This window comes from Sabethes cyaneus, chromosome 2, assembly GCF_943734655.1.
Source record: "Sabethes cyaneus chromosome 2, idSabCyanKW18_F2, whole genome shotgun sequence".
NCBI lineage: Eukaryota > Metazoa > Arthropoda > Insecta > Diptera > Culicidae > Sabethes > Sabethes cyaneus.
In genome coordinates, this window is record NC_071354.1 from 99,349,057 (window position 1) to 99,371,936 (window position 22,880).

The 22,880-nt window shown below is 39.5% G+C and overlaps 2 protein-coding genes across 2 annotated transcripts; one reads left to right on the forward strand and one right to left on the reverse strand.

The window, feature by feature from the left end:
* Nucleotides 1-1,884: 1,884 nt before the first annotated feature.
* LOC128735755 (uncharacterized) lies at nt 1,885-3,171 on the reverse strand. Its single transcript, XM_053830244.1, has one exon. The coding sequence runs from the start codon at nt 3,169-3,171 to the stop codon at nt 1,885-1,887; it is 1,287 nt and encodes a 428-aa protein (XP_053686219.1).
* Nucleotides 3,172-6,804: 3,633 nt separating this feature from the next.
* On the forward strand, nt 6,805-11,082 carry LOC128735756 (uncharacterized protein K02A2.6-like). Its single transcript, XM_053830245.1, has one exon. It carries the CDS (start codon nt 6,805-6,807, stop codon nt 11,080-11,082), a length of 4,278 nt encoding a protein of 1,425 aa, XP_053686220.1.
* The last annotated feature ends 11,798 nt before the right edge of the window (nt 11,083-22,880 follow it).

The following is a 22,880-nucleotide window of genomic DNA, read 5'->3' on the forward strand; positions in this document are numbered from 1 at the left end:
AATTTTTTTTATCGTTATTTACAACCGATTGAATCGACTTAGTGCTGTTTCCAACGAGTCCCCTAGTTGACTTTTGCTTTCGTTGAACGGCAGTTTAACCGTATATCGGCCGGTTGTGTCACGTGAAAAAGTTTGCTCAAAATGCATTTCTACGGCTTGTTCGATTGGTGTATACGGTGATGCTTCCTGGCACGTTTCTAGCTCCCAGAACTTTTCTAACGTGCGGTTGAGTTGCTCATCGATGCGATTCAAATGGCAAACGCTAGAGTAGGAGCGGTGTTGTCTTAAGGGGAAACCGAAAGTGGCTCAAAGATGGCTGGATAAATGGCTACCATTCGAAGCATGTATTGTTTTGCGCCTTAAAAATGCATCTGTATTGGCAGAGCACGCTTTCGCCAAGTAATCAGTGCTTCCAGCGCTGTTATAATGTCCTAAAACTTGTAATTCAATTTATCGATCTGCTGTGTATCAATAAACGCTCAGCAAAACATAATTGCTAATGGAAATTTATTTTCCTGAACTGAACATATCGATCATTACGTGTTCATAAAAGCGACCAATGTATAATTTGGAATTACCCAGGTAACCAATAAGCATTTCCAATGCAATTTAAAAGCAAGCCAATAAGCATTTAAGTTGCCTTAAATGCTACTTAAATGCTATTTTGGCAAAATATGCGGCTACTTTACGGCTAGCCCTCTTATAGTGCTGACAATGCTTATTTGCAACTAGTTACCAACAAGAAGAATTTAAATAGAATTTTGGATGCCAATTTACAACAGTTATGCAGTCAAAAAGCTGATAAACAACAACCTGCAGTATAAAACGCCAGCGATGCTAATAAACGACTGATTTACTGCTTATTTTAATGCTTATTGGTTACCTGGGTAGTTAATAGATATTTGGTTACGCACATATTTCGTTGAACTAGCGATTTCTGAAAAAGCAGCAACACAGTATCAAACTTTCGTCACATCAATGAGCTTTTAAAGAGCTTTCAACTTTCGCCGCATCGATGAGCTTAGAGTGAAATAAACAAACAAAACGCAAACGCAGGAATCAAAAACGCAATCCGATGCAAGCGGATTAATTTAACATCCTAGTGATCCTACGCATTATTCAGTTGCTGCTGTTAATTTTGATTGAATCGGAATGCCTTGATAAAGAAAACAAACCCTTTTTCGGGATGTTTGTAGTCAGTGCGGTTGGCTGCGGATCAGCTGTTTATGTTTGCAAGCTCCGCTATTTGACATATACATGACCAATACTAATGCAATATTCAAATAAACGTTTAGGTTTTTAACGAACACATGAGATGTACAGTACAGTGTTTGTCGCACTAACACAATAACGTTAGCCACTTTCGGTTCCGCCTTAACGGGACCACTCACAATCTATCCAAGTTGTGTTTCGATCAACATTAGAGATCCACCTGCAAGTTTCATTCTTCCATCTTTTAGCAGCTCAAAAAATAATTCTGCGCCAACAATCATTTGTATTTCATCGGGAATGTGGAACGATGCGTCTGCTAAGGCTATGTTAGTGGGAATGGTCCAGCAGCGTATATCGACTTTTACGACAGGTAAATTAGTGGTGATCGTCGGTACCACCAAGAAATCTAAAACGGCGTTGAACGGATTAACGCGTGAACTGATCTTAGCACGAATTTTATACTTAACTACAGTTTCAGCGTTGTTGACTCCGCTGATTGGTATATTAACATTTTCTATTGTGATCTTCAATTTCCTGGCAAGTGCTTCGCAGATAAGGTTCGAATCAGACCCTGAATCCAATAGAACGCGACATTGTACATTCCTATCATTAGCATCACATACAAGGACTTCCGCCGTTGAAAGAAGGACTTGTTGCTTGAGCATGAACGATTTAGCAGTTTACAGAAGCTTGACTATGTACAGCAATTTCTCGTTCTTCAGATGCGTCCGAACACGATACAGAAGGTTGGTTTTCCAGAGACTTAGGGATTGTTGATGTTGACTTGTCCTCATGCAGCAGACTGTGGTGCTTTCGTTTGCATGTCCTGCAGGTCTTGTCGGAGTTGCAAACGGTGGTCCTATGCCCACGTCGCAAACAATTGAAGCATAAACCGGCTTGCCTAACTTTAGTATATCGGTCATTCACAGCAAGCTCCTTAAACGTGTCACACTTGTAGATATTATGTTCACCACTGCAGCATGGACACGACTCCTTGCACTGGCTTGACGAGGTTTTCACAAAATTTCTACCTTGAACGGGTTTCATCTCGAATTTATTTCTCTGCTTGGTCGCAGTAGTCTGTCGCGGTTCGTTGTATTCTCTCATTTTTTGCAGTATACGACTTCGCTCACGTAAATAGTCGATCATGTCACGATACGACGGCAGTTCATTTGTTGGGATCTGCGACTCCCACAATTTCCTGGTTTCCTTATCCAAACGTTTTGCAATCATATTAACGAGCATCATTTCCGACAGTTTGTCCACTGGCAAGTCACGATTCTTTAACGCATCGACGTGTTTCGTACAGGTTTCAAGCAAGCTACGCAGTTTGTTGCCGTTCTCACTCGTCATCTTGGGCAGGTTTAGTAAAGCATCTATATGAGTGTCGATGATAAGTCGCTCGTCTTCATAAGTATCCTCAAGCATTTTCCATGCTGATTCGTAATCATTGTTGTTGATCACGTCTTGGTCAATTTTGCCTGCAGCCTTTCCTATTAGGGAGTTCTTCAAGTGGTAGAGTTTTGTAGCTGGCGACTCATTTGGGTACCTGTCCATTATCGTTTGGAACATGCACTTGAAGGAGTACCAGTTTTCAAGGTTGCCGTCAAACGTCAGCAAGGGCACCTGCAGGTGAGGTGTCGAATTGTTCACAACCACTGGCTGTTGTGAGACGAAAGCGGGGGCTAATGCGTTCATTCTACCGCGTCGCTTCTCTTCTTCGTCAGCATTCCACTTTGCAATCTTGGCTTGTATGAGAACAACTAGTGTGTCGTACAGTTCCTCTGCCCTGACGTACTCATTTTTATATTCATCTCGTTGCTCTCTCGGAACGAGCTCACATATTTGCAAATATGTACTGTGCATATCATCGTTGCACCGACGAAGTGTCTCGATTTGCAAATTGAGCCAATGAATGCTGACGTCTTCCTGCCTCAAACCTTCTCTAATTCGATACATCCTCTCTATCGCCAAATCGCGCTGATCAAGAATGCGGTCTAACTTTTTTGCCATTTATTTGCGCTTTTGTTCTTGTTTCTGCTCCAACACTAACACACAACTATTAGACGGCGCACCCGTAAGAATATTGAGAAGGTTCTTTGGCGTAATGTTCCGTTCCGACTTTGGAGTTTCCTCACTCATGGGAAATAACTATACAAATGTTCCAGAAATTTCACTTGTTACACGACTATCGTGCGATGAATAGGATCGAACACGATTGAACACGTATAGCGCGCGGCTCGGTACTGTACTTTTCCACACGGTGGAAATCTAAATGTTTCGCGATTTTTACCGGAATTTCACCACAAATCAACTAAAAACCATCACAGAATGTTCATCCGGACTTTGAAGGACCAAAATGTTAAGCGAAAAGATTGAAAGAATTGTCCTTTGGAAAATTTGTGGGTGAATCATGAAAACGCGTGCGAACAAGTATAAGAATTTATTCCAACTGAACCTTTTCTTTAGTTCATATATGTATGAAGATTATGACGGGGGGTCGTTTAATTTATTTAGAACACGGCATCAGCTGCCATTAACTCATTTTTTTAAATTTTGCGACCTGGTCTGGTCTGATGTAACACCGACCATATGATTCTAGTATTATTTCTGGCGGGGTTTGCTAACTAGAAAATGAATCCGGAATGCGCTGCAAGTACTGTCATTCTTCATGGGTCTTTGGATAGTCAGTAGAGCTAACACCATCTATAACCCGAAGCAAAGATAATTGCATAGACTAACCATCACTGCAGTTACCTTTTTTTGACGTAGGACTACGTCTTTCAGGAAGGTAGCCGGTATAGGGGGTAATTCCAAAAAATCTTTCTTGAAAAGTGCTCAGGTTTTGATCGCTAATAGCTTAGTGGGTTCCCGAATGATTTTCAATATTCTTACACCAATCGATTGGAAAATCTTCTAAGAATTGGCCCAAATGAAGAAAAGTATGGATTCTTGATGTTGAACTATTGAAAAATTGAAAATAATGAACCTATGTTTTACTAGAATTCTTGCTTCGTGATTGGTTGGAAGATTCTTTACGATGATCTAAACCTATACCAATTTGGTAAAATCCCTTCAACGTGGGGAACCATGGGTAATAAAAACAATCTTTAATTTCTGTACAGGAAAGCAATAGTTTGTGTTCTTGATTTTGTTAAATTGTTTCCAAATGCACATAGAAATAACTTTGAAATCTTTTGAGAATTGAACGTATGCAATTTTACTACTTCGATAAATGTTCCATACAATGCATGTAGCATGTATATTAGTGTCCCAAAATAGCACTATGTCAGAAACCCTCACCCCTCAAATGATAGCCTAGGGTGTCTGTTTCTGTTTGCAGCACGAGGTGGGGCAGTTAGAGCCAAGTCTGTCCTGGGCTGAGATAAGGTGGTTGTGATAATGATAAAAGAATCCTTGCGGATAACGCTAGCGCCACAATGTGTTAGCGATGATGGATTAATGAGGAGGAAGAAAAATGACAGAACTTGGCTCTTTCCATATTCGCTATAATTGTGTACATGGTGGAATATTGAATAAGATGACTTGTACTTATCTTGTTTTCTCCTTCCCTTGTTTGTTTGCTCGTCTTGTCCGTCTTCGATCTTACTTAAGCCCAAAGTCGGCTCCACGCCGTCCTCTCCATCGTTGTCACCAGTCGTTCGTGGCTGATCTCTTGTCGCCCCTCACGACAACATTGTTGCCGTGAGAAGAAGCGATAGAGATCAGGGAGAAAGAAAAGAAAAGAAAAGAAGAAATTTTCTATGTCTGTCCATCACCTATGCTACTACCGACTAACTACTCGCTAGGATGGACGCTACTCATCTCTCCAACTACCCATGTCATCACGATTGACCCAGCGCTGTTCAACAACCTATGCCCATTAAAAGCCGCAGCCGCTTCTTTATCTACCATCTTTGCAGTATTGTAGCTGTTGGCGTAAATTTTCGAATATTTTGTGCGGAATATTATTCAAGAGCAATATTATCGCTCAGAACTATCGAAAAACTACTTGAACTTCCGGAAAATAGAGCAGATGCGATCTAATGGGGACTGGTACTCGCTCGTATTATTCCCGGTGGCATTAATTGCCTATTTGTAGCGGTAGTCAACCGATTTGTCGGTATGCTTTTCAGACCGTGGTCAATTGAAATGATTCTGTAACTAAGAAAGGATGAGGTGGATCAAGTAGAACGAGAACTTCACTTGGAGATATGTATATATGCCGTGTTAAGTCTTAAGCGCAAGCTGTCACTGAAGCAAGACTAGATGTTAACGACGTTGATAATCCTGTGAGGATGGTATTGAATTGAAAAATCCTCATACCATGGCCATATATTATGTACTATGGCCATATTTTAGGCAGTGGGAATGATGGTATATTGAGGACAGCCCTTCGCTATCGCTTGAATCAACCAGAGAATCGAATATCTGTTTTTACTTGAAGAGCTATACTCTAAAAAGATTTAGTTAGAAGTGGAATTCCAGTTGAAGTCTGCCAGGATTGGGCAATGGACAGAACAAATGTGTGGTGACCACCCTCGAGTACAACCCTGACAGAACAGCTGCTGGCAGTGTTCTGATTAGTAAAATAAAGATTCAGTTTTTAGTTGACTGTCGAACCGTTCACCTTACGTTTATCAGTACCGTATATCACAGTTCCCTAAGTTTATCCTCACGGTGTTTATAGGAACATATTAGTGGCGACGAGTGTAAAGTTTTGGAAAAATCGCGTGTGAATAGTTTTTTCGACAGTACCTAGTGTTTTTCCTGGAAGTTTTTCCAGTGTTCTGCTGTTTGCGCCGTGCGCTAAGTTTGCCGGTAAATTGAGTTTGCAGTGAAGTGTTTCCCAGCGTTTTGGTTTACTGGAGGTGTTTTCTGGTAAAGTGAAAAGCAAGATTAAAAAAAGTAAATCTGTTTGCCCCGCCGTTAGTTTGTGCGGAGTGCTGTTTGAAAAGAAAAAAAAAGCGGTCTTTTTAGTTTTTCCGCAAGTGCAGTGTTTTGCCGTTGAGTTGGTTTGGTTTGTTTGGTTTGCCAATACACAGGTTTGAGTCAACGGTCACGTAAGTTTTTGCATGGTTTTAATTCTGTTGAGTTTAGAATTTGTTTTAGTTTGCATGCTATAAAGTGCGTTTGTAAGCCTTTTCTTTTGTTTAGCACACAGAGAAGACGCTTCTTTTTGTTTCTACCGTGATTGGTTTGGCAAAAGAACCATTTTGTATTTGCCAAAAGTTGCACTAACTTAATCAAACCGCAGCATTTTCGTTTCGCTGACAAGTTTCGGTTAATGCAACATTGATACCATTCAGTGACGGTAAAGTTTTCATTCATTCGTTTGCAATTTGCACTACATACCAACAGTTTCACCGTTTGCATGTGTTGATCGTTCCCGCACAAAACGGAATACGAAAAGATTTACTGTTTATCGCGCTTGCTTTGAGTTGTGTGTAGAGATCAAGTTCGGTTTGTTTTGATTTGATCTCTAGTTTTGCACTGATAAAAATAGCATTGTAGTTTCGCGAATAAAAATTAAATATTTTTGTGAATTTATTTTATTTTATTTTTGTTTTTGTTTTTCACATTTTGTCAAGTATGCCGCTAGTAAATCAGATTGAGCCGTACGTTCCCGGCACAATTCCGTTCGCGCAGTTTCTGGAGCAACTAGAGTGGGTGTACGCGCACCACAAGGTGACGGATCCGGTTGAGCAAAAAGTATCGTTTTTGGCTTCATGCAGTAGGGAAGTTTATAGTGATATAAAACTTCTTTTCCCTGGCAAGGATTTGAAGCTTTTGTCGTTTAAAGAAATTACTGATGCTCTGCGGAAGCGGTATGACAAAACGGAAAGCGATCTGATCCAGCGTTTTAAGTTCTACAAACGCAACCAAGAACCGAATGAAAAAGCTGTGGACTTCATACTAGCTGTCAAGCTCCAGGCAGAATTGTGTGAATTCGGAGCGTTTAAGGATATGGCGATCCGCGATAAATTGGTTTGCGGAATTAGCGATGAAGATCTGCAGAAAAGATTGTTTGACGAGGACAATCTAACCTTAGCAAAAACGGAGACAATAATTACTAACGCCGAATCAGCGGAAGAGATAGTGAAGATAATCTCGAAAGATTCCAGTTCGCGACGTACGAGCGTGTTGAACCGACTTGGAGATCGGGACAGTCGTGTTAATGTTCGAGATCGCTCACGTGGACGGAGTCGTCAGCCTAGCAGAAGAAGAAGTAGGAGTCGCTCAGTATCGTTTGACAGGAAAAATCGTTCCACTTCAAGGCATCGTAATTTGTTTTGCAATTTCTGTCGTAGGAGTGGCCATACAAGGCGTTTTTGCTACGATTTGAAAAACAAGAGGAAGACAGTTAAGTTTGTCGATTCTCCAGCAGCTAAACCCAAGTTGACCGATTACCAGAAGAGTTTGAGGCGTCGATTGAATCGTTCCGTCTCGGATGATGAAGATATGGACTGTATGATGATTTCGTCAGTCAATAAAATCAACGAACCGTGTTTCCGTAACGTTTACGTTGACGGCTTGCGGTTAAGAATGGAGGTCGATTGTGGTGCTGCAGTTTCCGTCATCAGTTTGGAGATGTACGAGGGAGAATTTGACCATATTCCTTTGGAAACTTGCGACAAGAAATTGGCAGTGATTAACGGTAGTCGTTTGAAGGTGGAAGGACAAATTACAGTCCGTGTTGAGTTTAACGGACAGAGGAAAACTGTTGAGCTAGTTGTTTTGAGGAGCGGTAGTGACTTCACTCCTTTGCTTGGACGAGATTGGTTGGATTTGTTTATTCCTGACTGGAGGAGAGCGTTTGGAAACAGCATCAATCAACTGGTAGTTTGCCCGGACCAGATTGTTTCTGAGTTACAGAGTAAGTTTGCCAATGTTTTTGATAAATCTCTATCAACGCCAATTAAAGGGTTTGAGGCAGATCTTGTTTTGAAAGATTATAAACCGGTGTTTAAGCGTGCTTATGACGTTCCATACAGGTTGCGAGATAAGGTTTTACAGCATCTCGAAAGCTTAGAAAAAGATGGCGTCATAACACCAGTAGATGCAAGTGAATGGGCATCTCCGGTAATTCAAGTTGTTAAAAAAGATGGTAGCATTAGGATGGTTATTGATTGTAAAGTTTCTATTAATAAAGTTTTGGTTCCTAATGTTTATCCGCTACCACTCACACAAGATCTGTTCGCCTCTTTGGCTGGCGCGAAGGTTTTCTGTTCTCTAGATCTGGCTGGTGCGTATACACAATTGTTATTGTCAAACAGGTCAAAGAAAATTATGGTGATAAATACGATCAAAGGTTTGTTTACGTATAATCGTTTGCCACAGGGTGCTTCTTCAAGTGCAGCTATATTTCAACGGATCATGGATCAGGTTTTGAAAGGTATCGATGGAGTTTACTGTTACTTAGATGATGTTTTGATAGCAGGCAAGGACAACTCAGACTGTGTACGAAAGCTTAATTTGGTGTTAGAACGTCTTTCTAATGCCAATATTAAAGTTAATATGCAAAAATGCAAATGGTTTGTCTCAAGTTTGCCATTCTTGGGTCACATTTTGTGCGACGGAGGTTTGTTGCCGTGCCCGGAAAAGGTCGAGACGATTCGGAAAGCGAAAGTTCCGAACAATGTTTCTGAGCTAAAGGCATTTTTGGGTTTGGTAAATTACTACGGGAAATTCATACCCAACTTGTCCTCACGCCTTAGCTGTCTGTATCGTTTACTAAAGAAAGACGTTAAGTTTGTCTGGAGCTCGGAATGTAGCCGAGTGTTTGAGGAATGTAAGCAAGCATTGTTGAGTTCAAAACTGTTGGAGTTTTATGATCCGAGTAAACCTGTTGTCGTTGTAACAGACGCATGTAGCTACGGGTTAGGTGGAGTGATTGCTCATCAGATCAAGAATGAAGAGAGGCCTATTAGTTTTGCTTCCTTCAGTTTAACAAATGCACAAAAATCCTACCCAATTTTACATTTAGAAGCGTTGGCAGTTGTTAGCACCATAAAAAAGTTTCACAAGTTTCTCTTTGGCAAGAAGTTTACTGTGTATACAGATCATAAACCGTTGATTGGTATTTTTGGAAAGGAAGGAAAAAATACGTTGTTTGTGACGCGTCTGCAGAGATATGTAATGGAACTGAGTATCTACGATTTTGACATTGTTTACAGACCGTCAGCAAAAATGGGCAATGCTGATTTTTGCTCAAGATTCCCTCTTCCAGAAAACGTACCCGTTGCTTTGCAAAATGAATTTATAAAAAGTTTAATTGTATCCAATGAGTTTCCGCTAGATCATGCGTTGATTGCAAGTGAATCACGAAAAGACTCGTTTTTGCAGCAAATTTTTAACTACATGAAGCATGGTTGGCCGCAGAATTTAGATCGCAGTTTAGCCAATGTTTATGCGCAACACCAAGACCTGGAAGAAGTTGAAGATTGTTTATTGTACCAAGATCGTGTCGTTATTCCTGCTAGTTTACAAAAGCAAGTACTGCGTTTATTGCATAAAAATCACTCAGGAATAACCAAAATAAAGCAGATGGCCAGAAGGACAGTTTACTGGCATGGCATGAGTGTTGACATCGAAGATTTCGTAAAAACTTGTAGAGTGTGCTGCCAGATGAATGCAATTCCAAAGCAAGTTCCGCATTCTAACTGGATTCCTACCACAAAACCGTTTGCCCGCATTCATGCGGACTTCTTTTATTTCGACAAGAAAGTTTTCCTGGTCATTGTAGACAGTTTCTCCAAATGGCTTGAAGTTGAGTACATGAAGTTTAGTACTGATGCCAGGAGTGTAAAGCCGAAGTTTATCAGCGTTTTTGCTAGATTTGGGTTACCGGACGTAGTTGTTACGGACGGAGGACCACCGTTTAGCTCTAAAGAACTGATTGATTTTTTTCAGACACATGGTATCAAGGTTATGAAGAGCCCGCCGTATAACCCGTCCAGCAATGGACAAGCAGAGCGCAAGGTAAGAGTGGTAAAAGAAGGTTTGAAAAAGTTTCTGTTGGATCCAGAGATGGCAAGGCTAAGTATGGAAGATATGGTGTCATATTTTTTGTTTGGTTACAGGAACACATGTTTGGAGGATAACAGTTCGTTTCCTTCTGAAAAGCTGTTTAGTTTTAAGCCCAAGACGCTGTTGGATTTGATCCATCCTAGGAATAGTTTTAGAAATCATCTGACGAAGAGAGAGTCTATGGATAAACCTGTATATAGTAACAAAGCCAAACAGCACCCAAAGTATGACTGGATTGATAAGTTGCGCCCAGGAGATCTAGTTTATTATAAAAATTTTAGACCAACTGACATTCGACGATGGTTAGAAGCTAAATTTCTAAAACGTGCTTCTTTAAACACATTTCAGGTTTCCGTCGGAGGTCGGGTTTATCTGGCGCACCGCAATCAGCTGAAGCTGTTTGGCACCCGCAAGAATCGTTACGGTTTGATTTTTGCGAGGGATGAGGAGATTAGTAGTAACCGAAAACGAGCACGTGACGATGACGATGAAGGCGTTGACGACGATGCTGACGATTTTCTCGGTTTCGCAGCAGATTCGTTTATTTACCGAGGAACTGACGATCATCCCAAGGTTTGTGATTCGAGAGGTGGAAGTGTAGCAACAAGTTTACCACCTGAGGAAGTAGATCCCCAGGAAGGCCCATCTACGCGGCAGTGGTCGCAATCGAAGCCATCGAATCCATCGTCGAGTTCCAGTGTACAGCCGAGGAAAATACGTCGCTTCAATACATCGAAGCAATCGAGTTTAGCGTCGAAATCAAAGCGTCATCCGTCGAGTTTACGACGTTCAACTAGATCACAGTGTTTAAAGAAAAATTCGGATTTTATTTACTACTAGCTGACCCGACAAACTTCGTATTGCCACAAATTAACCTGTGTTGTACATAAAACATGAATCTCGGATGATCTTTGTCACAATCTCGAGTTTTGCAAGCCCCCCAGTGGGCGGCGCTTCCGACGGCGGGTCGCCGGCAACACTCGCGACCGTCTCGTCCTGAATGATCTAGTGTTACTATAGATAGTTTTTGTGGTCTTGTATTGACTAATGTTTTATGGGAGAGTCTCGAATTTCTCGAGTTCGATTAGTTTTTGAGTTTCGCAAACATTTCTGTTTTATTTGTATGAGAGTCCATATCCCCCTACCACAGGGGTGAGAGGTCCTAACTATCGTAAAATAAATTCAAGACTCCAAAATCTCCCACATGCCAAATTTGGTTCCATTTGCTTGATTAGTTCTCAAGTTATAAGGAAATTTGAATTTCATTTATATGGGAGCTCCCCTCTTAAAAGGGGAAGGGGTCGTAATTCACTATAGAAAAAATTTCTGCCATCTTAAACTCCCACATGCCAAATTTGGTTCCATTTGATTGATTAGTTCTCGAGATAAGAGAAAATTTGCAATTCATTTGTATGGAAGCCCAGGGAGATGGGCCATAACTCGCTTTCTAAAGAAGAGAGGGGTCTCAATTCACCATAGAAAAAAATCTTGCGTCCAAAACCACTTACATGTCAAATTTGGTTCCATTTGCTTCATTAGTTCTAGAGTTATGAGGAAATTTGTATTTCGTTTGTATGAGAGCCCCCCCTCTTAAAAAGGTAAGGGGTCCTAATTCATCATAGAAAAAATGGTTGCCTCCAAAAACACCCACATGCCAAATATGGTTCCATTTGCTTGATTAGTTCTCGAATTGTGAGGAAATTTGTATTTCGTTTGTGTAGAAGCACCCCCTCTTAAAGTTGGAAGGGGTCCTAATACATCATAGAAAATATTTTTGCCTCCAGAAACCTCCACATGCCAAATTTGGTTCTATTTGCTTGATTAGTTCTCGAGTTATGAGGAAATTTGAATTTCATTTGTATAGGAGCCCCCCTCCTAAAGTGGGTTGGGGTCCCAATTCATCATAGAAAAAATTTTTGTCTCCAAAAACACCCACATGCCAAATTTGGTTCCATTTGCTTGATTAGTTCTCGAGTTATGAGGAAATTTGTATTTCGTTTGTATAGGAGCCCCCCCTCTTAAAGTTGGGAGGGGTCCTAATTTACCATAGAAAATATTCTTGCCCTCGAAAACTTTCACATGCCAAATTTGGTTTCATTTGCTTGATTAGCTCTCGAGTAATGAGAAAATTTGTATTTCATTTGTATAGGAGCCCCCCCTCCTAAAGTAAGGAGGGGTCCCAGTTCATCATAGAAAAAATTTCTGTCTCCCAAAACACCCACGTGTCAAATTTGGTTCCATTTGCTTGATTATTTCTCGAGTTATGAAGAAATTTGTATTTCGTTTGTATAGGAGCCCCCCCTCTTAAAGTGGGGAGGGGTTCTAATTCACCATAGAAAATATTCATGCCCTAGAAAACTTTCACATGCCAAGTTTGGTTCCATTTGCTTGATTAATTCTCGAGTTTTGAGGAAATTTGCATTTCATTTATATAGGAGCCCCCCTTCCTAAAGTGGGGAGGGGTCCCAATTTATCATAGAAAAAAATTTTGTCTCCGAAAACACCCACGTGCCAAATTTTGTTCCGTTTGCTTGATTAGTTCTCGAGTTATGAGGAAATTTGTATTTCGTTTGTATAGGAGCCCCCCCTCTTAAAGTGGGGAGGGGTCCTTATTCACCATAGAAAATATTCTTGCCCTCGAAAACTTTCACATGCCAAATTTTGTTCCATTTGCTTGATTAGTTCTTCAGTTATGAGGAAATTTGTGTTTCATGCGTATAGGATCCCCCCCTCCTAAAACGGGGAGGGGTCCCAATTCATCATAGAAAAAATTTTTGTCTCCAAAAACACCCACATGCCAAATTTGGTTCCATTTGCTTAATTACTTCTTGAGGTATGAGGAAAATTGTGTTTCTTTGGTACAGGAGCCCCTCCTCTTAAAGTGGGGAGGGGTCCTAATTTACTATAGAAAATATTCTTACCCTCGAAAACCTTCACATGCCAAATTTGGTTCCATTTGCTTGATTAGTTCTCGAGTTATGAGGAAATTTGTATGGAAGCCCCCCCCTTTTAAGGAGGAGAGGAGTTATAATTCCCCTTATAAAGAGGGGAGGGGTCTCAATTTACCATAGAATAAATTCTGGTCACCGAAAACACCCACATGCCAAATTTTGTTCTATTTGCTTGATTAGTTGTCGAGTTATGCAGAAATTTGTGTTTCATTTGTATGGGAGCCCCCCCTCTTAGTGGGGGGAGGGGTTTCTAACCATCACTAAAACCTTTCCTGGCCCCAAAAAACCTCTATATGCATATTTTCATGCCGATTGGTTCAGTAGTTTTCGATTCTATAAGGAACATACGGACAGACAGACAGACAGACAGACAGAAATCCTTCTTTATAGGTATAGATTGATGAAACATCAAATCGTGTTTTTAGTTTGTGGCAGTGAAGTTTCGCCACTATCAAATGTTTTTTTATAAATAATACGCGGCAGTTTAGTTTAACCGCAATCTGAATTGTACGACAGTTTTGGCAGTGAAGTTTGGCCAATTTCAAATGTAAAGTAAATATGTTTTAACAAAAAGGGGGAGAACTGTGGTGACCACCCTCGAGTACAACCCTGACAGAACAGCTGCTGGCAGTGTTCTGATTAGTAAAATAAAGATTCAGTTTTTAGTTGACTGTCGAACCGTTCACCTTACGTTTATCAGTACCGTATATCACAGTTCCCTAAGTTTATCCTCACGGTGTTTATAGGAACATATTAAAATGCATATCGAGGCTATAAAGCTTTTCGAAAGATCCACTGTACTGAGTCCGACCGCGACGACAGCAGCAAGAATGGAGAGGAGCAGGCCGCCGGTGAGTTGCCACCGTCCGACTTGATGGACAGTAGCTTGATCCGACAGTAGCTCATCAGCATTAGGAGGGTCTTTGGGAGACAAACAGCGTCATTCGTGATAATTTTATATTGTTAGTTGAATATCGTTAACGCGGTTAGTCACAAGACATGCAAATCACTCTACTAAAGGAGGGAAATAAGAAAATAACAATAATAATAACAAAAATAATACAATAGAGGTGACAGTAACAACAACGATAGCAAGATTAGTAATAATAGTAATAACATAGGAAACTGACACAGGAAACACAGCTACTGACTATAACTTCCTGCCCATTAATAATTGTAGTTTGGCAGCATAGGTATAAGAAAAAATTCCGACTCATCATAGAACACTCAAACATATATTCATTCGTACCTATACACCCATACACACTCATACATGCATACACATGTATACATGTACGTGTGTATATTTTTCAGTGCTGTGCTGTCCATAATCGCATAACAGCCACAAATTCTATGGCAATCTCATAGAAAATGTCTCGATTACGCAAATAAAGACATCACATCATTTTTGAACATTCGTCCGTTCTAACTAGCGATAAATTTTAATTTTCATAAGTCAAAATCTCATGAATGGTGGGTAGGATTTGGTTTCAGTTTTCTAGAGAAATTTCTGTGCATAATGGTGCATAATGGAGAAATGGTAGTTTCATCTAAGGAACTGAGTAAACCCTCCCGGTGCTTCGGCCTAAACGAACTTGATTTAAAATCAGATCCGTTCAATTTCGCTCCATTCCGCATTACGAGACACATGATACACGTAAAGGTAAATTATGCAATACTACATACTACACATATATCCAACTTAAACTATGTTACATTCTACATGCGGAACTAAGATTTTTAGGTCGGTTAGCCGAAGTACGCGTCAAACCACCTACCCATGGGAGGGAGTACAATGCTCAAGCCGTGTATTGAGGTAAATTGTCTGATATTATCAAGTCGCATAATTCTCAGTAAATATTTATGTCTCATGTAGATTGGTTATAAATTAACGCCAGCCGGTATGAATGTTTAAAGTTGGTGTACTATCCCTGACTGCGCGAGCGAGATATTCTCTATGGAGATGCTATAGAATTTGTGGCGGTTACGTAGTTATAGGCAGTACAGCGATAAAAAATACGCCCATACGAGCATGCATGCAGGTGCAGGCGTAGAAATACGCATGTTTGGGTGCGCATTTGTGTATAGGGATGTACGAGATATGTATTAGTAAGCATAGTGATAAGCCGATACCTTCTTCAAACCTGTTCTCTATTCAAATTAGAATTCGGCTTAACATCTACTTTTACAGTCACTACCGTTGTTAACGCTTCTCTTACTATCACCAGTAGTGTTTTGATTTTCTACATCACTATTAGTAACATTTCCTGTAATATTGGAACTATTTAGTGGTTATTATACAACCAAACTTCATTGATTGCGCTAAGTCTAGCGTAGGTTCAAATGCTATTTTTTTCTTTTTTGGCGTGTTTTTGACAAAATAAAACTAGATAGAATAGAACATTGATAACTAGACTACTACGTGACTATTTCCAATCCATTTCACATTGTCTGATCTTGGTGTCTCCAGAGTCAATTCGCTACTGCGTTTTATTGGCTGTCGCAAGCTGACTCGGCAGGCAGAAATGACTCTTGGAGGCCCCGATATAAGATCACCCCTCGGGCCTAGTGTAGAAGTAATGCGCTCATCAGCGTCCAGCTAGTCAACCACCCACAGATTACAGATTACAGGAAAGAAATTGATCATTGTTCAATATTTTACATTTGCTTTGAGCTTATTGTCGCAAGCGAATTTAATTGTACGTAGTGTCACCTCTGCTGTCCATGTCGCATTGTTGGCGGCAGAAGCTGCGATGAAGATGATCGAAGGAAGATCATCGATAGATGATGATACAGATATATACTGCTTGAAATCGCTCTACTGCGCGTTAGTTCGTTCTAATCTTGAATATTGCGCACCCGTATGGAGCCCGTATGATCAAAACGGCGTCACCCGAATCGGGGCAGTACAGCGGAGGTTCGTTCGCTTTGCGCTCCGACGACTACCATGGAACGACCCGATCAGACTACCAAGCTACGAACAGCGTTGCAGACCAATCAACCTGGGCTCTCTGCAAATACATCGGGCGTAATCAAAGCTGTTTTGACATAGGACTACGTCTTACGGCAAGGTTTGATATAGGGTGTCATTCCCAAAAATAAAAAAATGCTAGCGTCACGAAAATATGAAAGATTTTGAACGCTAATAGCTCTGCCAATTAAGAATGGATTTTCATAGTTTAGATACCGATCGATTCATAAAAGGTGTAGCAATTATGTGATTTCTATTATAATTTTCTTTTTCAACCACTAATTAGTGAAAATTAACGAAAAGTTTCAAGGTCAAATATCCCCATACATTTTCTTCGTGATCGCCTTGCTCCACAGGCAGGGACGACAGTTAAATACACCTACTGTTTACTGTGATTTCGATAACTTTAGTTATAGAAAAAAAAGAAACAAAACCACCTCGTCCCAACAGGTCGTAGATTCTTTTCGACGTTCAGACTTATACTAATTTGATATCTGTGCTTGGGAAGTACGCCAGAAAGAGTGATAAAGTCCTCTCGTCTTAAAAAGATTTCTTAAGACCGCGATAAACCTAGTCCAATTTGATGTCCTGAAAGTGAACAGTTATAAAAAAGTGAGCGACCTACCCTATCCTTCGCCCGATTGTACCCCCATACTGCAAGAATTTATTCCAATCTGATGTCTTGTATATAAAAGGGGTTGGCGGAATATTCATACATGTGACGTGATGCAGCAATTTCAAAGTGAGGAAGAATTAGCGACTGTCTGATCCGAAAATATATTTTGGTTGTTTAATTTGTTGCTTTACCATTGCATGCAATTGTTTAGATACTTTCGATTGTATTGCTCTCAAGTGTCAAATAACTGATAAACTGAGTGTCAAAATGGACTATCAGTGTGCAGAAAACGTTAGCTAATTGATGATATATTAACTTTGAGGCAATTATAATTCAAATCAACCTGTCACAATAAATGGTGCTATATGTCAACTATTTTCATGGAAAGTGACGAATGTGAATCAGTGATAAATAACCCAGATTATTTGTTGATTTTTTCCATCCAATCGTAAGCTCCTTAACCTTCCTAGTGCATTGGGGTCGTTTTCGACCCATCGGCATACTTACAAAGCTTGATACTCAGTAACGGAACGAGCTAGAGACTTGAAATTTTCTGACTTTTCCTAACTTTCGAAAACTAGCATTTTGGGGGAGTTTCAGCTTTCAGCGACATCTAGAAGAGCTACAGCAAAAAAAAGTTACATATTATGCATTGGACAATTTTGATTTTTAGGATGATTTATCTTGCGACACGTCGAATTACATCTGTTTGATAACATAAGACTATTGAAAGCATAATAAAGACATTTTGAAAGCAAATGGACATGTCAGAATTGGTCCCGGAACATCCGGTACCCGGTTTTCGGGGACAGTTTTGTAATTTAGGATAACTCACCTTGCGACACATCACATCACATCGGCTTGATCAAATAAGACTGATGGAAGTGAAACTAGGTCATTTAGAAGCGAAATGGCTACTTTACCAAACCGATGTTCCGGAATATCCGGTACCTGATTCCGGGGGACATTTTTGGATTTCGAAATAATTCATCTTGCGGCAAATCAAATCACATCGCATTGATAAAATAACAATATAATGGAAGTACAATGTGGTGTTAGTCGCATATAATCCGGTACCCTGTATTTATAATGAACCATAAAACGTGGTAATTCGGGCTGATGAATTACCCTGTAATCCAAAAATGTCCCCAAAAACCGGGTACCGGATGATCCGGAACAGATGGTGAAATTGTCACTTGGCTCCAAAATGTTTCCATTGAACTTCCATTAGTGTTATTTTATCAAGCCAATGTGATTTGATGTGCCGCATGATCTTATCCAAGAATGTTCTCATAATCCGTGCATCCGATGTTCCGGAACCGATGATGAAATGGCCATTTGTCTTCAAATTGTCCCCACAACTCTTGTAACTATCTTATTTGATCAAGGCGGTGTGATTTGATGTGCCGCAAGATGAATTATTTCAAACTTCAAAAATGTCCCCCGGAATCATTTACCGGATGTTCCGGAACCGATGGCAAAGTGATCATTTGGCTTCTAAATGATTTTACTTCACTTCCATCAGTCTTATTTGATCAAGCCAATGTGATTTGATGTGTCGCAAGATGAGTTATCTCAAAAACCAAAAATGTCCCCGAAAACCGGGTACCGGGTGTACCAGGATCAATGCTGATGTGGCCATTTGCTTTCAAAATGTCTTTATTGTATTTTCAATAGTCTTCTGTAATAAAACTGATGTAATTCGGCGTGTCGCAAGATAAATCATCCCAAAATTCAAAATTGTCCCCTAAAACCGGGTACCGGATGTTCCGGAACCGATGGTGAAGTGGCAATTTGGGTCCAAAATGTCCCCATTGTACTTCAATTAGTCTTATTTTATCAAGCCAAACTGATTTGATGTTCCGCAAAATGAATTATCTCAAAGTATACAAATGTTCCCCGGACCTGTTAGTGGGTGTTTCGGAACCGACGCAGAAGTGGCCATTAGTCAACAAATATTCCCTAACATACCTTGAGTGCCAGTTTTTGGCCATCCATTTTGGAAAATGGATGAATAAGAGCAATTTCAAAACTTGGGTCGTTTTCGACCCCAATGCATAATATGTAACTTTTTTCTAATGCATTAGGAAGGTTAAGTCAGTTAACATTCGTTAAGCCAGTTACTTAGAGTTGACTAAAATTTTCAAAATGCGGTGTCACCGATAATCACCAGAAAAAGTGTGATTATTTTCTGATGAAAGTCTGAGAGGTGGAACGGATAAAACTGATATATAGAGCACAAGCATTCAAGAAATTCAAACTTGTCTTCTTTTTTGTGTAAAAGTATATAGATGATTCTGAGCATTTATTACACTACAATAAATTAAAACTTTGTATGCTAAACATTTGCAAAACGTCAAGCTTTGTCGAATTGAACATACATTCGTAGTCCTACGTGAGACCCTCGTTCGTGCAGCTAGGTACAGACCTTCATACTTTTTATATCAGATATTTTGACGTTCCGTATCGACTGCCCTTGGATACTAGAGAGAATCGACTTTTCAGCACCGCCTCGCTTAGCACGGAGCAATTCATTTTTACATAGGTATACCACACAGAAGAACCAGCTACAGCACCTTCAGCACTGTAACTGGCTTACAACGCAATTTTAACCGTTTTGTATCCTGTTTCGACTTTGTCGTTAGCCTCAACGTGCTGAAATCTCGCTTTAGAACATTAGCTAGTAGTTTTTATTAGTCATTAGGATCAAGAAATCTGTTGACTTTTTTAACAAATAAACAAATAAATATAGTCAACTTAATTATAGATATTCCGTAGAAATAAAAAATATTTATTATTGCAGTAGAAAGGCCAAAGTCACACCGCTAGGTGGATTAATTCGGGTTTTTTGGAAGCGTATTGTGTAACAAGCTCTATAAACATCATAAACATGACGAAATGTCCACGACAGAAAATCACAGTAACTTATTTAATTTAATAATAATTTTCGGACTATATCCTACCTTTCGCAGCCTGCCACAATCCTTTACGGAAATATTCTTCTGCTTTATCGTCTGACATATTCGCACTGAAATAGATATAGAAAATAAATTAAATCCTATGTTTTTTTCCATTAGAAAAAGACACTAGTACAGGAAAACCTTTATTTTATCCATCCATCCATTTTAGGAAAATTTAATAAATCGACAACCCCTATTATTTGTTGATTTATGTCTTTCGACAGTTTAATCAAAAGCGAAAACATAGAACTGGCGAACTATTTTTGCAGTTAGATTTAACTGTTTACATAAAAGGTACTATTCAATATTGAATAATACTGTCAATAGTCAATAGGACTGGTAATGTTAGTACAGTGAGATTTCGAATTTGGCATGGTTCGATTTTGGTATGCCTTGATTTTGGCAACACAAAATATTTCACTTTCAAAAATATACTTAAATATCCGTCAGTTTCCGCATACATGCTTTAACCTTTTATAAGGCAGTGGCAACTATATTACCACCAACGAAAAATATTTGTTTTCCTTCTATAATAATATCAATCTATACCTATAAAAATGGATTTCTGTCTGTCTGTGCATCTGTTCCTTATAGAATCGAAAACTACTGAACCGATCGGCGTGAAAATTTGCATGGAGGAGTTTTTGGAGCCGGGGAAGGTTCTTATGATGGTTAAAGACTCCTCCCCCCACTAAGAGGGAGGGCTCCCATACAAATCTATACCTATAAAAATGGATTTCTGCCTGTCTGTCCGTATGTTCCTTATAGAATCAAAAACTACTGAATCGATCGGCGTGAAAATTGGCATGTATAGGTTTTTGAGGCCGGGGAAGGTTCTTATGATGGTGAGAGACCTCTTTTCCCGCTAAGAGGGGGGACTCCCATACAAATGAAATACAAATTTCCTCAAAACTCTAGAACTAATCAAGCAAATGGACCAAATTTGGCATGTGGGTGTTTTGGGAGGCAAATTTTTTTTCTATGATGCATTGAGACCCCTCCTCTCTTTAGGAGGGGAATTATGACCCCTCCCCCAATAAGCGGGGACGCTCCCATACAAATGAAACAGAAATTTCCTCAGAACCAGAGAACTAATCAAGCAAATGGAACCAAATTTGTGGAGGCATGTGGAGGGTTTTGGAGGTAGCCCATACAAATAAAACAAAAAATTTTTGCGTAACTTAAGAACTAATCGAACTTGAAAAATTTTAGACTCTTTCATAGAACATTAGTCAATAACACATCTTTATTTATTTTCCTCTATTACTTTCCTTCAGTTGGGTTCGAACGAGCGACAGCGAGTAAGGAGAAGATAACCCCTGCGAAATGGTACTTACGAAAACATTTTCCGTGAAATGGTACATCCCGCGTAAGGTTTTTCGCGAAATGGTATTCCGCGAAACTTTATACCGCGTTATGGTCAACCGAGAAGTGGTGTTCCGCAAATGGTATTCGGCGAAATGTTATATAATCATGGCGAATATTTTAATGCTGTCCGCTTTATTTTATGCTAAGCAATGGGGGAGTTGTTTTCTACTTTACTGTGAGGAAAATTTGCATATTAAACCATCCATGCACTCCTCAGTAACTTGCAAAACACGAGATTGTGACAAATGTTATCCGAGATTCACTATTTATGTACAACACAGTTTAATTTGTGGCAATACGAAGTTTGTCGGGTCAGCTAGTATAATTATAAAAGCAAAACCAATATTTTTCGTTGGCGGGACAATATAGTTGCCACTGCCTTATAACGAGCTAAATGATGAAAAAATGATGCCCTCAGTGTGTTCATGAAAAAAAAGTTTGCGGTTATAGAATGTTTCGAGCAATATTTTTATTGCCGTACGTAGGACTACGTCTTACCGCAGATTGTCAAAATCTTACTTGCACCGGACGGATTGGTCTTGGCAGACTTTTTAAACATAAAATGATTGCAATTGTTGATTAATAATATTTAGTCAATTTTTAACGCATTTACATTCAATTTTTTTATATCAAAAAAGGGTCTCAATATTGGCAACATAGGCGACACGCATTTCTTGCCAAATTGGAAATCCCACTGTATTGTTGTTTTCATGTTCATTTTTTTAAACTAAAATACAATTTTAAATAGGTCCTAACGACCAAAGGTACATCAATTGCATGAGTCTTTAGGTGCAAGTTATTCTCTACCTGACATAGCAGACAGAAATAAACTGTCATGCGCAGGGATACCAGACTTGCAGATTTGTCTGCAAATTCCAGATTTTTGGAACGGTCTTGCAGATCATTATAAATTTGCAGATATTTGCAGTTTTTCTGACTTTTATTGTTTTGGTGCAGATTTTTGTTCGAAGCTCTTTAAACTTTCACAGACTTCCTAAAAAAGTGTGCAGATTTTCGCAGATTATTTTTAAACCAGAAAATTCGATTAACCGGAAAACTGCTCGATTTTTTCGGTTTTCGAGCAGTTGCAGACATTTTTTTTTAGAAAATATGGCATCTCTGGCTCATGCGATTATTTGTTTACGTTTAGGACGATGTGGCCTATTCAAAAATTGGGCCAGAATTTTAATCAGAGCAGATTTAATATTATAAATCAGAGATGGTTCGATCTCTTAGACTCAATTTTGATTCATTTTTCACCACCGTATCAACCAAGCAAAATTTGAAAAAAATATACTTCTTTCGGACATTTTGTACAATTATTGTCTACAATTTTACTGAATAATTCTAGCCTGCAGAGTGATTCATCTATTTAGAACAGGCGTTAGTGATTTATATATTTTGGACGGGCGTTACGCGTACTCTATTTTGGACTTTTATACGGCAAAATCAAATGGGAAATGTCAAAAAAAAAAATCAATCTGGCTTTAGTTTCTAAAAGGTCGCTTAATCAACCCTTTTGCATGGATTATGCGACCTTCTAAAAACTAAAGCCAGAAATCACCCTGCGGATATTTCGTTTTGATTTAACCTATATGTTCAAAATAGAGTACGCGTAACGCCTGTCCAAAAGCTTTAGCACAAACGTTACTCCGTTCTTCGATATTCTGGTTTGAAACGTAAAATGCGACGCATTTTCTTAGAATACTCAAAACTAGGGGTAACTACTATTGTATACAATAGTTGTGTCATAAGAATTTCCATTCAACTTA

Coding starts and splice junctions, on each gene's coding strand:
- LOC128735755 (XM_053830244.1), bottom strand. CDS start 3,171: ATGTATCGAATTAGAGAAGGTTTGAGGCAGGAAGACGTCAGCATTCAT.
- LOC128735756 (XM_053830245.1), top strand. CDS start 6,805: ATGCCGCTAGTAAATCAGATTGAGCCGTACGTTCCCGGCACAATTCCG.